The following is a 15,484-nucleotide window of genomic DNA, read 5'->3' as shown; positions in this document are numbered from 1 at the left end:
TTAGCTACCCATAACCCTTTTCCTAACCTTGAACTAATTATCCAAATCTGCTGCGTAAGTTCTCCTAATACCCTGACTACACCGCTCGCGTCGCATGCGCGAGCATTACAAAATAAATTCAGAAATCTTTTATTCAATTATTGCTCCCACCTGCAAGTCCTGCCTCTCCCATCTCCTTATTGGTTTATAGAAGCAGGTACCCACGTGCCATCTTCTCATTGGTTATACCCACGTGGGTGACTGAAAGACGAACTAGGTCAGTGGCAGTAATGCACCTAATTTATGAAAGTTGCCAATCGCAATATAAAGTCAAGAGAAGAAAAAGCCCGGAAGGACGAGAGATGACTAAATACGATTCGGTTGACCGTTTGTGTTGATTAATTGGTGCAGTAGAGGACACTGTGCATTTCAGGTAAAATAACTCAATGTTTATATCCCAGGACAAATTAGCTAGCAAGTGCAAGCTAGCTAGCTAAATTCCCATACATGTGTAATGCTTTTCGACCTGTCCCCAAATTAATATAATTGGTTCAGAGTTTGTTTTGATATTTTAACCTGCGTGTCATGATCGCGTTTGGTGTGGGGGGACAAAATAGATGTATGCACGATGGGGCACGCGCACAGCCGGTTTGGGTTCAGTGTAACTTGCTACGAAACAAATCTGACGTTAATTTGACAAAAGCTTGATCGCCTCTAGCCACGACTCTAATGATCACCCCCTATTTAAATAACATTTTAGCCTACTGGGTGCAGGCCTGTGCAGAGCGTAACATAGGTTGCGATAGCTAAATTCTCTGTTTCGAATCCAGCTGTTTCACTTCACAATTATTGCCTAAATTTAAAAGTATCACTATTGAAACCTTAACTAATTAGGATGACTCACCTAAATTTAACCAATCCCATTCATTGCTCAACTAGATTCAAGGAGAACTCCAATATAAAATCTGTATTAGCTCATGGTGTGAGGCTAGAGTTGAATTGCTAAATTTGCATTGTGGACTACTTAGTTTTAAAAACAATAAGAAGAATGGCTTTATTTATTTATTTTCTCAACATTTTAAGACAACGGATCCTACATCATGATATATGACTAATTGATGTATAATCACATCCTATATATTTGAACACATCATGCCATAAAATGAATAAACAAAACATACAAACAGGCAATATTGCACTTGAATAAAACTGATAGAATAATGTGAAAATACTTGCACTGGATAAAGTGCTCTTAACTTACAATATAGGTTGCTAACACAGGGTTGTGTGATATTTTAAATACAATAAGATACCAGTGAAAATTCAACACCGAAAATGAAAGACTCGGAGTTAAAATCCAAAAATTGAATACTGGCAAAAGTGGTCTAAAACACCATGACAGCACCACTCAAGTGGACATCTATAAATAATGATCAATATGACCAATACAGTGCACGTTGTCATACGGTTAAACTGAGCTGAGACTAAGTAGCCCAGAACACAACGACACTGAGTATTTTCCTTCACCATCCCTTTTGAACAGGTCTAAAACAATGCATTTTAATTTGAACACATTACATAAATAAAAACAAAACTAACATTAAATTCTTCAGATGGCTACTGAAGTTAGACTCAAGGTCAGAAAGGCATACGAGGTCGACAAGAAATTTAAACCACCTTTAGTGACGGACAATAAGTCAGCTTGTTAGGAGCAGGTCCACGTGGTGAAGGACCGTTCCAGGCTATTAAACACATCTACACACGTGTGCCAGCTGCCAATCCATTAACCCTAGTTTCCATTTATAAGAAATGTCAAAAGGTGTGGAGAGTTAGAGGGCCTCTGCATTGTCTGAGGCAATGCTGCTAGATGAATGTGTTACAGTAATCCAGACATCTTGCTTCTTCTGTAGACTCTGGCTAATCTATATTCTTTCACTTGCTACACCATCTCTGATAAATCGTAACAGTTAAATAAAATTACAGTAACATGTATATCGGAAACCCTCACTGTGTCACAATTTCAATTGCATAACGTGTGTTTTTTCTGTCTAAACTAAAGATTTGAAAAATGACTGCAGAGAGGATAGGATCCTACATAAATACCGTCTCTTTGGATGCACCTTCTCTTTGGGTGTCTGTGTAGAGTGGGCTATATGTACAAGCAGTAAACAATTAGCGAGTACATATAAACTGTGAGCCACATGTACAGTAGGACCAAAGCACAAGCACTAAAGGGCCAGAATTACACAGACAGCCTGTGAATACGCAGTGGCTGCAAAAAGGGGCCAGTATTACAGTATGTGAAAAGTGTTTAATAGTGCTAGCCATTTTCATGTGCGTTCTCTTGTTTGAAGTCATCACAATGCTTTCTGTTTAAGGATATAGCCTTGTCCATTGGCAGGGTGTTTGTGTGTGCAGGGGGGAGATTAAATTGGGGTGTGGTATCTGTCACATGATGAGAGGCAGGAGGCCAGGGGAGGAGGGAGCGGGGGGTGCTGTGATGGCTGTCAGGGTGCCAGGGTCCATGCCGTTCACCGCCCTGCTGTAAACACAAACACAACATGAATTAGTCTGGTCGACTGAGGGTTAGGCAGCATCTCACTTGCTGCTCCTTACAAAATGAACCTTGCTGGATTCATATTATAAGGTGTTAAAACCATAGAACACATCAAATCTGCCTAATAATTAGCTAGGTATTACATGGCATTTTAAAATAACGTGAGTTGTAATTACTGGGCTAGACCTAAGCAAATTAATTCAAATGGGGGAGTGTTATATGTAAGACTACTGAAATAAAATGTAGCCCTATTGTTAGAGTAGATAAACTGGAGTATCACTTTACAGTGGTACCCTGGTGCCTACAGCTCTACTAGACTGCCAGACAAAGGGGCCATTTTAATGAAGGCAAACTCTGTCACTCCACAAGCAGGCACACTTTCCAGTGGTCAATGGATCCCAGTGACCATTGGTCGATGGATCCCAGTGACAGCGCAGGGTTGAACCAGTGACCAGTGGTCGATGGATCCCAGTGACAGCGCAGGGTTGAACCAGTGACCTGAGCCACAGCAGGTTACCTCACTCTGTCCTCATTATCCTACTATCAGTTGGCCCTGGCACGGTCACACTGCTAGGCAGCACACACAGGGCTTCGGGCACGTGCAGACAAAAATGAAACTTGATATATTTTTAGACTCTGTTATGGTTTAGACTGTGCCAAATCGTTTATAAAGTATGTGATTGGAAGATCACTGACTTCAAGGTTCTAAAAGTCCTCTCAGCTAGTTTGCCCCTCCCTGCACAAATGTAAAATATCTAGTGGAGTTTGTTCAACTTACAAAAATATAAACGCAACATATAAAGTGTTGGTCCCATGTTTCATAAACTCAAATAAAAGATCCCAGAAATGTTCCATAAGCACAGAAAGCTTATTTCTCTAAAATGTTATGCACAAATGTGTTTATATCCATGTTAGTGAGCATTTCTCCTTTACCAAGATAATCCATCCACCTGACAGGTGTGGCATATCAAGAAGCTGATTAAACAGCATGATCATTACAGGTGCACCTTGTGCTGGGGACAATAAAAGGCCACTATAAAATGTGCTATTTTGTAACAACACAATGCCACAGATGTCTCAAGTTTTGAGGGAGTGTGCAATTGGCATGCTGACTGCAGGAATGTCCACCAGAGCTGTTGCCAGATAATGTAATGTTAATTTCTCTACCAAAAGCCGCCTCCAACGTTGTTTTAGAGAATTTGGCAGTACGGCCAACAGGCCTCACAACCACGCCAGCCCAGGACCACCACATCCAGATTCTTCACCTGCGGGATTTTTTGAGACCAGCCACCTGGACAGCTGATGAAACTGGAGTAATTCAGTCTGTAATAAAGCCCTTTTGTGGGGGAAAACGAATTCTGATTAGCTTGGCCTGGCTCCCCAGTGGGTGGGCCTATGCCCACCCATGGTTGCGCCCCTGACCAGTCATGTGAAATCCATAGATTAGGGCCTAATTCGTTTATTTCAATTGACTGATTTCCTTATATGAACTTTAACTCAGTAAAATCGTTGAAATTGTTACATGTTGCGTCTATATTTTTGTTCAGTATGGTTAGGACCATGGCAAACAAAGTAAATTCTAAGCTCTACTGTTATTTTGTAGTATATACTCCACTTCAAACTCGTGTCCTATAAACAAGCTAGGACTCTGAATAGTAAGGCACAGCGTTGGCAGTGTGTGCTCTCTTGTAAAGAGAGCTTTATAATCCACTCCTCCCTGCGGTGAAACCCAAACTGTGCCCTTGTAACCATGTCTTGCTCAGCATGCTCAGTCAGCCTCATATCAATAGTTCCTCACACAGCAGAAACACAACGGCATGACACTACAACCTTGCCACAGTCACACCACTTCTATATGGGACATCTAGTAGTATGTATACCTTGAAATACAACCTCAACAAGGAACAACAGAAGGACAGCACCAGCTACATAAGAACAGTGAAAGATTACTTTTGACGTTGCACTTTAGAATCAGCTGCAAAACTGTGGTGCCTTGTTCACATGCAGTAGTTTGTAGTTAATTGACAATGTGAGCACAAAATCAAAAGTACTGTACCATAACCAACCCTTCCATTGCACTACATGCTTTCCTCTGGGTCATTAAACACACCTCCGAGAATCTCCCCCTCCCCCAATATGATGATTGATCCAAATTGAATGACACTATATTGAAAGCTACCAACTCACACCAGCAAATAGACAGACATATTAATCACATGTGGATGTATTAGCATAGTGTTAAGAAAGCAGGGGAATGTACCACTACCCAAAGCAGTTATCTAGCCCCACGGTGAGTGAGTCTACCTCAGCACTAGATGGGAACAGGAGGGAGGCTTGTTAATCAAACAGCATGCAGGTGACTGACTAACTTCCCCACACATCATCAGCATCGGAGGAGGAAGACCATTACCCAGAAGTAATGCAGGGAATATGACCCTCTCTCTCCTGCTGGGGAAAAACACAAGGGTCTGAGAGACCTCATCAACATCCATAACTCCTCAAAATCATCAACACATCTCCATAGACTCCCAACACTAAACAAGCATTTCAAATACACATTTCTACAGTCAAATTTATCAACGTTAAGAAATCTAACTGAAACAAAACGGTCTTAGGAGTGACTGACTGCTTAACAGAGCAAATAAAAATGACAAATGCATTAGGCCTATATCCAAATAAAGACAATTTCACATTATGAAACATTGTTGTCCTTTGCCAAGTTTCTTTCTCATAAAATCTAAGCTTTCATTTCCTATTCGTCACCAATGAGTAATGTGTGGCTCACTGAGGGTGAAGTGGAAGCGGGCTTCGACTTACGTTTTGTCGTAGTACGACGACGTCATGTGGAGGGTATGGGAGAACTTGGCTGTGTTGCCGTTGATCACGTTCCCGTTTTCCGTGATGGCGTAAGACTTTCTGGCTTTCTGGTCCTTAGCAAAGTTCCTGCAGGCTGCCAGCTTAGACTCCAGAGCCTGAGACGGACATAGAGAATGCAGAAAGATAAGAGGCCTTCCACTATTAGCAAGAAATTACAATATGGTATAAGACAAGGAGTGTTTCTCAAAACGCATACTCCCGTGCTCCGAGCACGCAAATTGGAGCACGGGAGGGTTGGAGTATGAGTCCAAATCAAAGTATGCGAAACGGAGCGCACTTCTCTATTTTAAAGCATGCATCGATGCAATCTTCAACGGAAAGTATGAAAATAAATATGACGCAACCACATAAGAAATGACGCAAATTTTCTCAATCAATAGCGGCCATTATTTGAGCTGAAGTGAGAAAATACACCGACTTCAGAATGAAATGTTGCCTATTCACATCTCATATGTTGCTCGACTACAATATTTTATCTCGATACTTTAATAAATACATGCTATGTTAATTTTGGCATGGTTACCTGCCTACAATACCCACTATAGAGTGCGTAGGTCACAAGCCCATAGTAAGTCAATAGAGCTAACTGGCTAGCTACTACTGTTAGCTAAACAGATAGTCACGAAGAATTGTTAGCTAGCTACCCACAAAGAATTTACATCTACCTTGGATAATATTTGTTTTAGGTCATTTTTGCCACTTATACTATCTGGTTAGCTACATTATTACAATTCACATATAACTAGCTGACAGTTATGAAGTAAAACGTTTGCTTTTTGTATATATTGTTTAGTCTCTACCATTGTCTTGGTTAGAAGAAGGAAGGTTCAGTGAATGGGTAAGTCCATAGTAAGTCACAGTAAGGCTAACTGGCTAGGCACAAAGAATTGTTAGCTAGCTACCCACCCACGAAGAATTGACATCTACTGTACCTTGCATAAAATTCGTTTTAGGTCATTTTTTCCTGTTTAGCTGGCGAGCTAGCTAGATTACAAGGATTCACATATCTAGCTGATAATTATGAAGTAAAACGTTTGCTTTGTCTATTTCTTGTTTCATCTCTATTGTTGCCATTGTCCTGGCTGGAAGAAGGTTCAGTGAATGGGGAGATACAGCGTGAGGTAATACAGTAGGAGGAGTGCGAGTGCTTCTCAAATGTAATGTTTTATGCGTTCTCCATGCGCTAGTCCTCACAAGAACGTACTCAAGAGAACATCCTCGGATAATGTACTTGGAGCATGAGAGTGTGCAGGACGGTAGTATGCATATTGAGAAACACCAACAGTCTCAGTGTACCAGGGCATACGGTGAATAGTGATCTGTACAAATGGAAAAAACAAATGTACAAATGTATGTCTCACCCCTACTTTCCGAAGCAGGTCACCTACGATGTTGAGTGCTGATATTCTGGCAGAGGGAGTTAGTGAGTTACCAAGGCCGTTTGACAACTCTGGGGGGAAATAAATACAATTAGATAAATACATACAGTATACTGCACATAAAAAAAGGTTAGGTAACATATTGAGGTGTTGGGGTCAGAGCAAAAGGGTACCTGTTGGGTTGGCGAAGGCGTTGTCCAGACTATTGGCGAGCGGCGTGGCGGGGAGAGACAGTGAGGCCTGGACAGAGGAATCCATCTTGTCGTTGTCCTCCTGGGTGGGCGAGGCGGGTGCCGACATCCTGGTCAAGTCCGTATTTCGCTCTCGGACGGCGAGCTCCTGTCGTAGGTCTGACAGACAAGCAGACAGACATAATATTTAACTCTAAAACAGACCATATTGACACCAGACATTCAAATTGAGGATAATGCTGTTATAGTCTCTCCCAACAATAATTTGCAGCTGTAAGCAATGCTGTGAGAACATGGGTTCTATTAATTTCACAGAGAACAGCTCATTTTCTAATGAGTGAAGGCAGGCAGGGGTTTGAGTGAAACTGGATCAATAAGCACCTCTGGCCTCATCTTTTAATCTCTGCACTGAGACCAGGAGGGACTCTTTCTCATCAAGCTCACTCTCCAGGAAGGCATTCCTTTCGATGGCCTGGTTCAGACGCTGCTCAAAATCCTCCAGGGACACAATCGTAGCCCTGCAGAAGGAAATAAAGGAGAATACATTTAATTTGTGTGACTTTCTATTTATACAGTGTACTCTCTGTTAGTCAGCAACTCTACCAAAAATGTTAGGTGTGCGTCAGCTCATAATTTTTACTAGAAAATGAATGTTTAGTGACAAACAAATTCCTCCAAGTAATCTACATCTCTGGCGATGTGTGACAGTGCTGACCTGAATCCAATTCAATCCAATTTACAGCAATCAGACCCAATTGGGCAAGTGTTTTAATTGGAATGGAGATTTGCCATCTGTCTGATTACTCCCAATGAAGAGCACAGTGTAAAATTAACTAGGAAGCACACAACAAGCACCTCAGCCTCCATCATTGATCAGCACCTCTCTGCATGGGGTAAATATGGGTTTGTTTTCTGAAAGATGGTCAGAGGATGACTACCTTTGCTTAAATTGTTAGATTAGTACTACTGTTAGATATTGCACTTTTCCTCCAAAATGAACATAACCCTGAAGTACACAGTAAATATCAAATTATGACTCCTACAGCTCGTCTTCTAATGCTGTATCCAGTATGTGTCTGTTAGATACTGTGTAGTGGTCTGGTCTCTTTGCTGACCTCTTGGCTCTTTCCAGGTCGTCGTTGGACTGCTCCAGCTCCCGGACGTATTTGTGGAGCTGCTCCTTGATGCCCCGGGTCTGACCCAGGTCACTCTCCAGCATGTTGATCTGCTTGTAGCTTTGGGCATACTGCTGCTCCAGTTTCTCCTGAAAGGGGGGATGGAGAGATTAGGAGAGAGAAGAGAAAAGAAAGAGGGATACCTAGTCAGTTGTACAACTGAATGCATTCAACTGAAATGTGTCTTCCGCATTTAACCCAACCCCTCTGGGGGGGGGGGGGGGGTTTAAAATTGGTAAAGGACGTTAAACGCTTCCAATGGTGTTTTACTTACTAAAATATTTTCCTAACACTACACAGTCGAACGCACCCAAGGAGGGAACCGCCGCGTTAACCTACATTCTGTCATCTATTTTTCAGAGCACTCCGTTGTGCTCCAGCGTTCTCAGGCTATGGGATGATGATGTGACCCATGTCTCCTCCAGCTCTCTGGTGACAAGCTCAATAGATGGGACTGGATCTGCCTGCCTGTCTGACCTATATCTTCTGGATACATCACGTCTGAATCATTTAACCACTAACCTCGACCAGACAAGCCCTGCTTTGTCCTGAAATGCCGTTTTATATGAACTACATGTGCATACTACACTGACTACATCAAAACACATTCTAGCCTATGTCAAGTAAAAGTATGTCATAACAAGGCGTTAAACAAGGTGTCACAGACAGTCTAAATGTAGCGCATACTGCACAACATGAATGCATCTCTAAGATTCTTTACTCTGGCGTCAGAATGAGAACTAGTTGCTGTGGTATTTTCCATAAACAAAGGCATGAAAGCAAGAAAAAATGTTTTAACTGCCTGGAATAACCACCATACAGTCAGAAAAAACATTCTTAACACATTCGTATCTCACCATCACCGGTGCCGTGATTCACTGACTCGCATGGCAGGAGTCGTAATGTGAACATGGACGCAGAGCCACGCTCATCCTAGAGCTAATTATAGAGTGTGAATTAACATGCTGATGCATTATGTATGAGAATTAGGGATTGGCAATTGAAATTACTACACTATACGAATATCATGACATTTATTCAGATACCCCCCAAAAATGGACTCGACCAATCAGAATGATGAAAATGCACAAACGGCAGAGATAAACACAGGTCATCTGCAGGTTCCATGAAGTTGAATTGCTAATATTCTTTTCCAGAAATGAGCCCATGTTTGCAAAAAGTTGGATTATTAGGGCTGGCTCTTTCACCAAAGGCTATAGCCGACATGACTCATATTTTTCAGGCTGGTGTGCTAATTTAGCAATGATTATTCTGCTGTAGCCTAACAGATGTAGTAGCATAGTTTAAGCGGGTAGGCTATAGATGGCTAAAGCAAGGGCTTTCCCATCTGCATTTGTTAATGCTACCCCAATGGGCTAATTCATTAGCTGGATCACAAAGTCTAAGTGTTCAGAATGTTGGCTTCCATAATGATACCACTGTGAAAAAATGCCTTAAAGTCAAATATACAGCACTGTTACTGTATAAAACACGGTCAACTCTCCATCTGGAGAGCTGGGTGCGCAGGCTTTTGATCCACCACTGCTCAAGCACACCTGAGTCCACTTAACAAGGTCACTTTGAGCAGTTGTTTTGTAGAATCTGGCGAGTGTTGCTGGAACAAAAGTCTACACACCCAGTAGCTCCCCTGATGTGTTACAACATTAGCCTACAACCAAAAAGTCTAATAAAATAATTCCCTCATTAAGTGAATAAGATATCAATTCACTATACTTTGCAGCAAGGTAGCTATGCAGGAGGGCTCTAGACAGACCTTTTCAAGTGCCAAGACAAGAAAGTTAGCTATTTCAAACATGTTCAGGAAATGTTTGGCTATTTCATCTAACATGTTTAGGGAATGCATGATGGATATTTTTATGTGCAACATGTCATAATAGGATGCAGAATAATCACATTTTGGGGGGGATTAATTTGCCAGCATGTTTTTTGTGCATATTAGTCTAGGCAATGTGCTACATAATTTACCAACTGAGGAAGTGGGAAGTCAAAACACATTAGCCACATTGCTAACTCTAAATATGATATTGTTGATAGGCTGTTTCCAGTAGTAGTGATCAGAGCAAAAATGGGAAAGAGTTCCTTGTCTGTCTGACTGATATGAAAGAGATTTCTCATTTAGATTACACATTCATTTCTGACTAAGAACCCTCTACTTTACTGTTGACCATGCCTGATTTTGCTTAATATCATGTACGCTGGGATACTCACAGATACATGCTACAACAACTTGCCTCCTCTCTGGACAGCACTAAAGGACAAGCCATGATGATACAAACTTCAAATAGTCATCAATTTATTATGTCAAGGATATGGAGTTTTTCATAGGTTGTCAAAAGAAGAGCATCATACTTTTTCAGCATGAACGCTAAAGGCTCCTCGTAAATATTTTCTTACCAACTCATGGTTGTAATATTTAAATTCACAGGGAACTCAACTTCACAGGGTTTCAGATTTGTTTCAGATTCCAAGCACAAAAAATATGTATTCAGTCCTTTAAGTGCATTGTGTTCGTCTTGGTACCTTGAATGAGTCCACCTCGTTCTTGAGCCTGCTGTTCTCAGAGTGCAGGTCTCTCATGCGGTGCTCAGCCTGTCCCAGCTGAGTTTCCAGCTCTGCCTCCAGCTCTCTGCTGCCCTCCTGAAACTCCAGCAGCTCCTCCTGGGCCTCCTGGCAACTGACAGGGCAGACACCACCGGAGAGGACGTGGTTAGTAAACCATTACACCATTGTTATTTTACAGTCCATTGGTATTTACTTAGAAATTAGAAGGACCCAAGAGTGTATCTAAGAGTTATAAATAAAAAAGCACACAAGTGTGTTGCAGACTAATGTGCTGAATGGTATATTATCCTTGATCTTCTTTATTCATCTAAATACATACAAAACCCTCATTGCGTCGGTGCTTAAACATACAAATGTCTTAAGGCAATTTAAAACGGTGGAAATTGAAAGTGCAGATCATGTTACACTGCTTAACAAAGCCCACACAGGATTTGTACCGTTACACTGCTTAAAAAAAGTGCAATATGAAGAAATCGCTCTGCCATTTCCAAAAATTCTAAATGTTCACCTAATTTCAGTTTGTGACAAAACAAGCAGTCATTCCATCTAAAACGATGTGAAATACATGACCAAAAGTATGTGGACACCTGCTCGTCAAACATCTCATTCCAAAATCATGGACATTAATATGGAGTTGTATATAACAACCTCCACTCTTCTGGGAAGGCTTCCCACTAGATGTTGGAACATTGCTGCAGGGACTGCTTCCATTCAGCCACAAGAGCATTATTGAGTTTGGGCACTGACGTTGGGCAATAAGGCCTGGCTCGCAGTCAGCATTCCAATTCATACCAAAGGTGTTCGATGGGATTGAGGTCAGGGCTCTGTGCAGGCCAGTCAAGTTCTTCCACACTGAACTCGACAAACCATTTTTATATGGCCCTTGCTTTGTGCACGGGGGCATTGTCATGCGGAAACAGGAGAGGGCCTTCCCCAAACTGTTGCCACAAAGTTGGAAAAACAGAATCGTCTAGGATGTCATTGTATGCTGTAGCGTTGAGATTTCCCTTCACTGGAACTAAGGGGCCTAGCCCAAACCATCAAAAACAACCCCAGACCATTATTCCTCCACCACCAAACTTTACAGTTGGCGCTATGTATTGGTGCAGGTAGTGTTCTCCTGGCATCGGCCAAACTCAGATTCTTCCGTTGAACTGCCAGATGGCCAAGTGTGATTCATCACTCCTGAGAATGCGTTTCCACTGCTCCAGATTCCAATGGCGGAAAGCTTTACACCACTCCAGTCGACGCTTGGCATTGCGCATGGTGATCTTAGGCTTGTGTGTGGTTACTCGGCCATGGAAACTCAATAGCGAGTGTCGCAACCGAGGACAAACGATTTGTACGCGCTTCAAATCACCCCGGTGATGCGTTGGGCAGACCACACCACCCTCTGGAGAGCCCTGCAGTTGCGGGTGGTGCAGTTGCCGTACCAGACGGTTATACAGCCCGACAGGATGCTCTCAATTGTGCATCTGTAAAGGTTTGTGAGGGTTTTAGGGGCCAAGCCAAATTTCTTCAGCCTCCTGAGGTTGAAGAGGCGCTGTTGCGCCTTCTTCACCTTCACCACACTGTGTGGGTGGACCATTTCAGATCGTCAGTGATGTGTAGGAACTTGAAGCTTCCCACTTTCTCCACTGCAGTGCTGTCGATGTGGATAGGGGTGTGCTCCCTCTGCTGTTTCCTGAAGTCCATGATCAGCTCCTTTGTTTAGTTGACATTGAATGAGAGGTTATTTTCCTGGCACCACTCTCAGGGCCTTCACCTCCTCTCTGTAGGCTGTCTCGTCATTGTTGGTAATCAGGCCTACTTCTGTTGTGTCGTCTGCAAACTTGATGATTGAGTTGGAGCCGTGCATCGCCACACAGTCATGGCTGAACAGGGAGAACAGGAGGGGGCTGAGCAAGCAGAGGTGTTGTTTCCTACCTTCACCACCTGGGGGCCGCCCGTCAGGAAGTCCAGGACCCAGTTGCACAGGGCAGGGTTCAGACCCAGGACCCCGAGCCTAATGCGCATGGAGGGTACTATGGTGTTAAATGCTGAGCTATAGTCAATGAACAGCATTCTTACATTAGGTATTGCTCTTGTCCAGATGGGATATGGCAGTGTGCAGTGCGATGGCGACTGCATCGTCTGTGAATCTATTGGGGCGGTAAGCAAATGGAAGTGGGTCTAGGGTGGCCGGTAAGGTGATATGATCCTTGACTAGTCTCTCAAAGCACTTCATTTATTTATTTTTTATTTTTTTATTTCACCTTTATTTAACCAGGTAGGCTAGTTGAGAACAAGTTCTCATTTGCAACTGCGACCTGGCCAAGATAAAGCATAGCAGTGTGAACAGACAACACAGAGTTACACATGGAGTAAACAATAAACAAGTCAATAACATGGTAGAAAAAAAGAGAATCTATATACAATGTGTGCAAAAGGCATGAGGTAGGCAATAAATCGAATAATTACAATTTAGCAGATTAACACTGGAGTGATAAATCATCAGATGATCATGTGCAAGAAGAGATACTGGTGTGCAAAAGAGCAGAAAAGTAAATAAATAAAAGCAGTATGGGGGGTGAGGTAGGTAAATTGGGTGGGTAGTTTACAGATGGACTATGTACAGCTGCAGCGATCGGTTAGCTGCCCGGATAGCAGATTTTTAAAGTTGTTGAGGGAGATAAAAGTCTCCAACTTCAGAGATTTTTGCAATTCGTTCCAGTCGCAGGCAGCAGAGAACTGGAAGGAAAGGCGTCCAAATGAGGTTTTGGCTTTAGGGATGATCAGTGAGATACACCTGCTGGAGCGCGTGTTGCGGGTGGGTGTAGCCATCGTGACCAGTGAACTGAGATAAGGTTCATGTTCATGATGACAGAAGTGAGTGCTACAGGGCGATAGTCATTTAGTTTAGTTACCTTTGCTTTCTTGTGTACAGGAACAATGGTGGAAATCTTGAAGCAAGTGGGGATAGCAGTCTGGGATAGAGAGAGATTGAATATGTCCGTAACCACTCCAGCCAGCTGGTCTGCGCATGCTCTGCCGCCACAGCTAGGGATGCCGTCTGGGCCGGCAGCCTTGCGAGGGTTAACCCGCTTAGATGTCTTACTCACGTCGGCCACAGAGAGCCCACAGTCCTTGGTAGCGGACCGCGTCAGGGGCACTGTGTTATCCTCAAAGTGGGCAAAGAAGGTGTTTAGCTTGCTGGGAAACAAGACGCCGGTGCCCGCGACGTGTCTGGTTTCCCTTTGTAGTCCGTGATTTTCTGTAGACCCTGACACATACATCTCGTGTCTGAGCCGTTGAATTGCGACTCTACTTTGTCTCTGTACTGACATTTTGCCTGTTTGATTGCCTTACGGAGGGAATAACTACATGGTTGCCATGGTTAAATGCGGTGGTTCGCACTTTCAGTTCACGGTTTCTGGTTTGGGTAAATTAATAGTCACAGTGGGTACAACATCTCCTATACACTTCCTGATGAACTCAGTCACCGTATTCGTCGATGTTATTCTCAGAGGCTACCCGGAACATATCCCAATCCTGGTGATCAAAAGAAATCTTGAAGCATGGATTCTGATTGGTCAGAGCAAAGTTAAATAGACCTTAGCACAGGTACTTCCTGTTTGAGTAGACTTGAGCTGCAACAGATTTCCAAAAACGATTGACAATTCTACCAATCTTGTTACAACGACAAAATTAAACATTGGTTTACATTGCCCCCCCCCCCCCCCACAGCTTTATTTAACACTGTTAATCATAGGGATTAGTGGTTTGGTGTGGATTATCCCTTTAACAAAGCCCAATGGTTCAACCCAGAAGTCTGTAACACAAACACAATGTTTAAAAAGGGTTAGAAGTCTAAAACAGTGTTACGGTGGGACTCATTTTGGTTAACAAAGCCCATACAGGATTTGTACAGTTACACTGCTTAACAAAGCCCACACAGGATTAATGCCTGACTGTTTGTTTCTTCTGTGTTTTCATATTTGTTTTATGTATTCATGTATGAGCTGTGCCAAGATGTTCCTCTTGTAGGACAATAAACAGAATCACTTGACCCAGCTAATCAAAGAACCCTTTGACTTCCCCTCATTGTTTGATAACACATCTCGTCACTAGTCCACCCTGGCCTCTCCATACGGAAACAGACTGTCTGTTGCTCAGAGCACCAGTAGATATTCTATAAATAACCAGGAGGTTGGGTTGTTTACAGTGGGTATGTGACCAGGGCAGAGCATGTTTTGTGTAGCTCAAACCATTCAGACGTTTCTGTAAACAACCCCTTACGGGATCAGCCCTTGTCTCACAAACCCCACTCTAGCTCAGCTCCCGTTAATTAAAAACGTGCCAGCGTTACGGTTGGACTTGTTGGGCTAACAAAGCTCACACGGGATTTGTAGTGTTACACAGCTTAACAGTGTTTCGGGGGGGGTTGAGTGTGGTTATATAAGTATGTATCCGGGGCCCGCTACAGCCATGGATATACACACAGCTGCTCTAAAAATGTCAGTGTCCGGGGGCCATCGGAATGGCACGCTACAGGCATGTGACTGGCGGGACAGGGTGGAAGGGGAGCCTGGAGCCAGGAAAGCCATCAAACAAAACTCACTGTCCTTCTATGGGGTGTCCTGTGTTGTGACCCTGGGGGCAGTGGTGTTTTTGAAGGGGAAAGCCCACTTCCTCCATCTGTGGTTTATTCCAAACGCAGCAGCACCCTCGTGACCTTTGAACAGCTTGAGGCAGATGACCCTA

General features: G+C 43.1%; 1 protein-coding gene across 9 annotated transcripts in view; it reads right to left on the bottom strand.

Moving 5' to 3' along the window:
- Positions 1 to 1,028: 1,028 nt before the first annotated feature.
- ndel1a (nudE neurodevelopment protein 1-like 1a) overlaps positions 1,029 to 15,484 on the bottom strand; it is a 30,398-nt gene continuing 15,942 nt past the window's right edge. Inside the window, exons 3-10 of one of the 9 annotated variants that reach the window (XM_071392026.1) lie at positions 10,700 to 10,853; positions 8,099 to 8,247; positions 7,365 to 7,501; positions 6,966 to 7,142; positions 6,775 to 6,863; positions 5,354 to 5,508; positions 4,841 to 4,984; positions 1,029 to 2,521 (exon numbers count right to left, since the gene is read on the bottom strand). In XM_071392026.1, coding sequence (XP_071248127.1) covers positions 2,428 to 2,521; positions 4,841 to 4,984; positions 5,354 to 5,508; positions 6,775 to 6,863; positions 6,966 to 7,142; positions 7,365 to 7,501; positions 8,099 to 8,247; positions 10,700 to 10,853 — 1,099 coding nt within the window. In that variant the 3' untranslated portion in view covers positions 1,029 to 2,427. The remainder of the gene's footprint in view (positions 2,522 to 4,840; positions 4,985 to 5,353; positions 5,509 to 6,774; positions 6,864 to 6,965; positions 7,143 to 7,364; positions 7,502 to 8,098; positions 8,248 to 10,699; positions 10,854 to 15,484) is intronic. The other 8 variants (XM_071392024.1, XM_071392025.1, XM_071392030.1 and 5 more) reach the window with 8 other exon arrangements.

This window comes from Salvelinus alpinus, chromosome 3 (genome assembly GCF_045679555.1).
Source record: "Salvelinus alpinus chromosome 3, SLU_Salpinus.1, whole genome shotgun sequence".
Lineage (NCBI taxonomy): Eukaryota > Metazoa > Chordata > Actinopteri > Salmoniformes > Salmonidae > Salvelinus > Salvelinus alpinus.
This window is presented reverse-complemented; position numbering and strand designations above follow the sequence as displayed.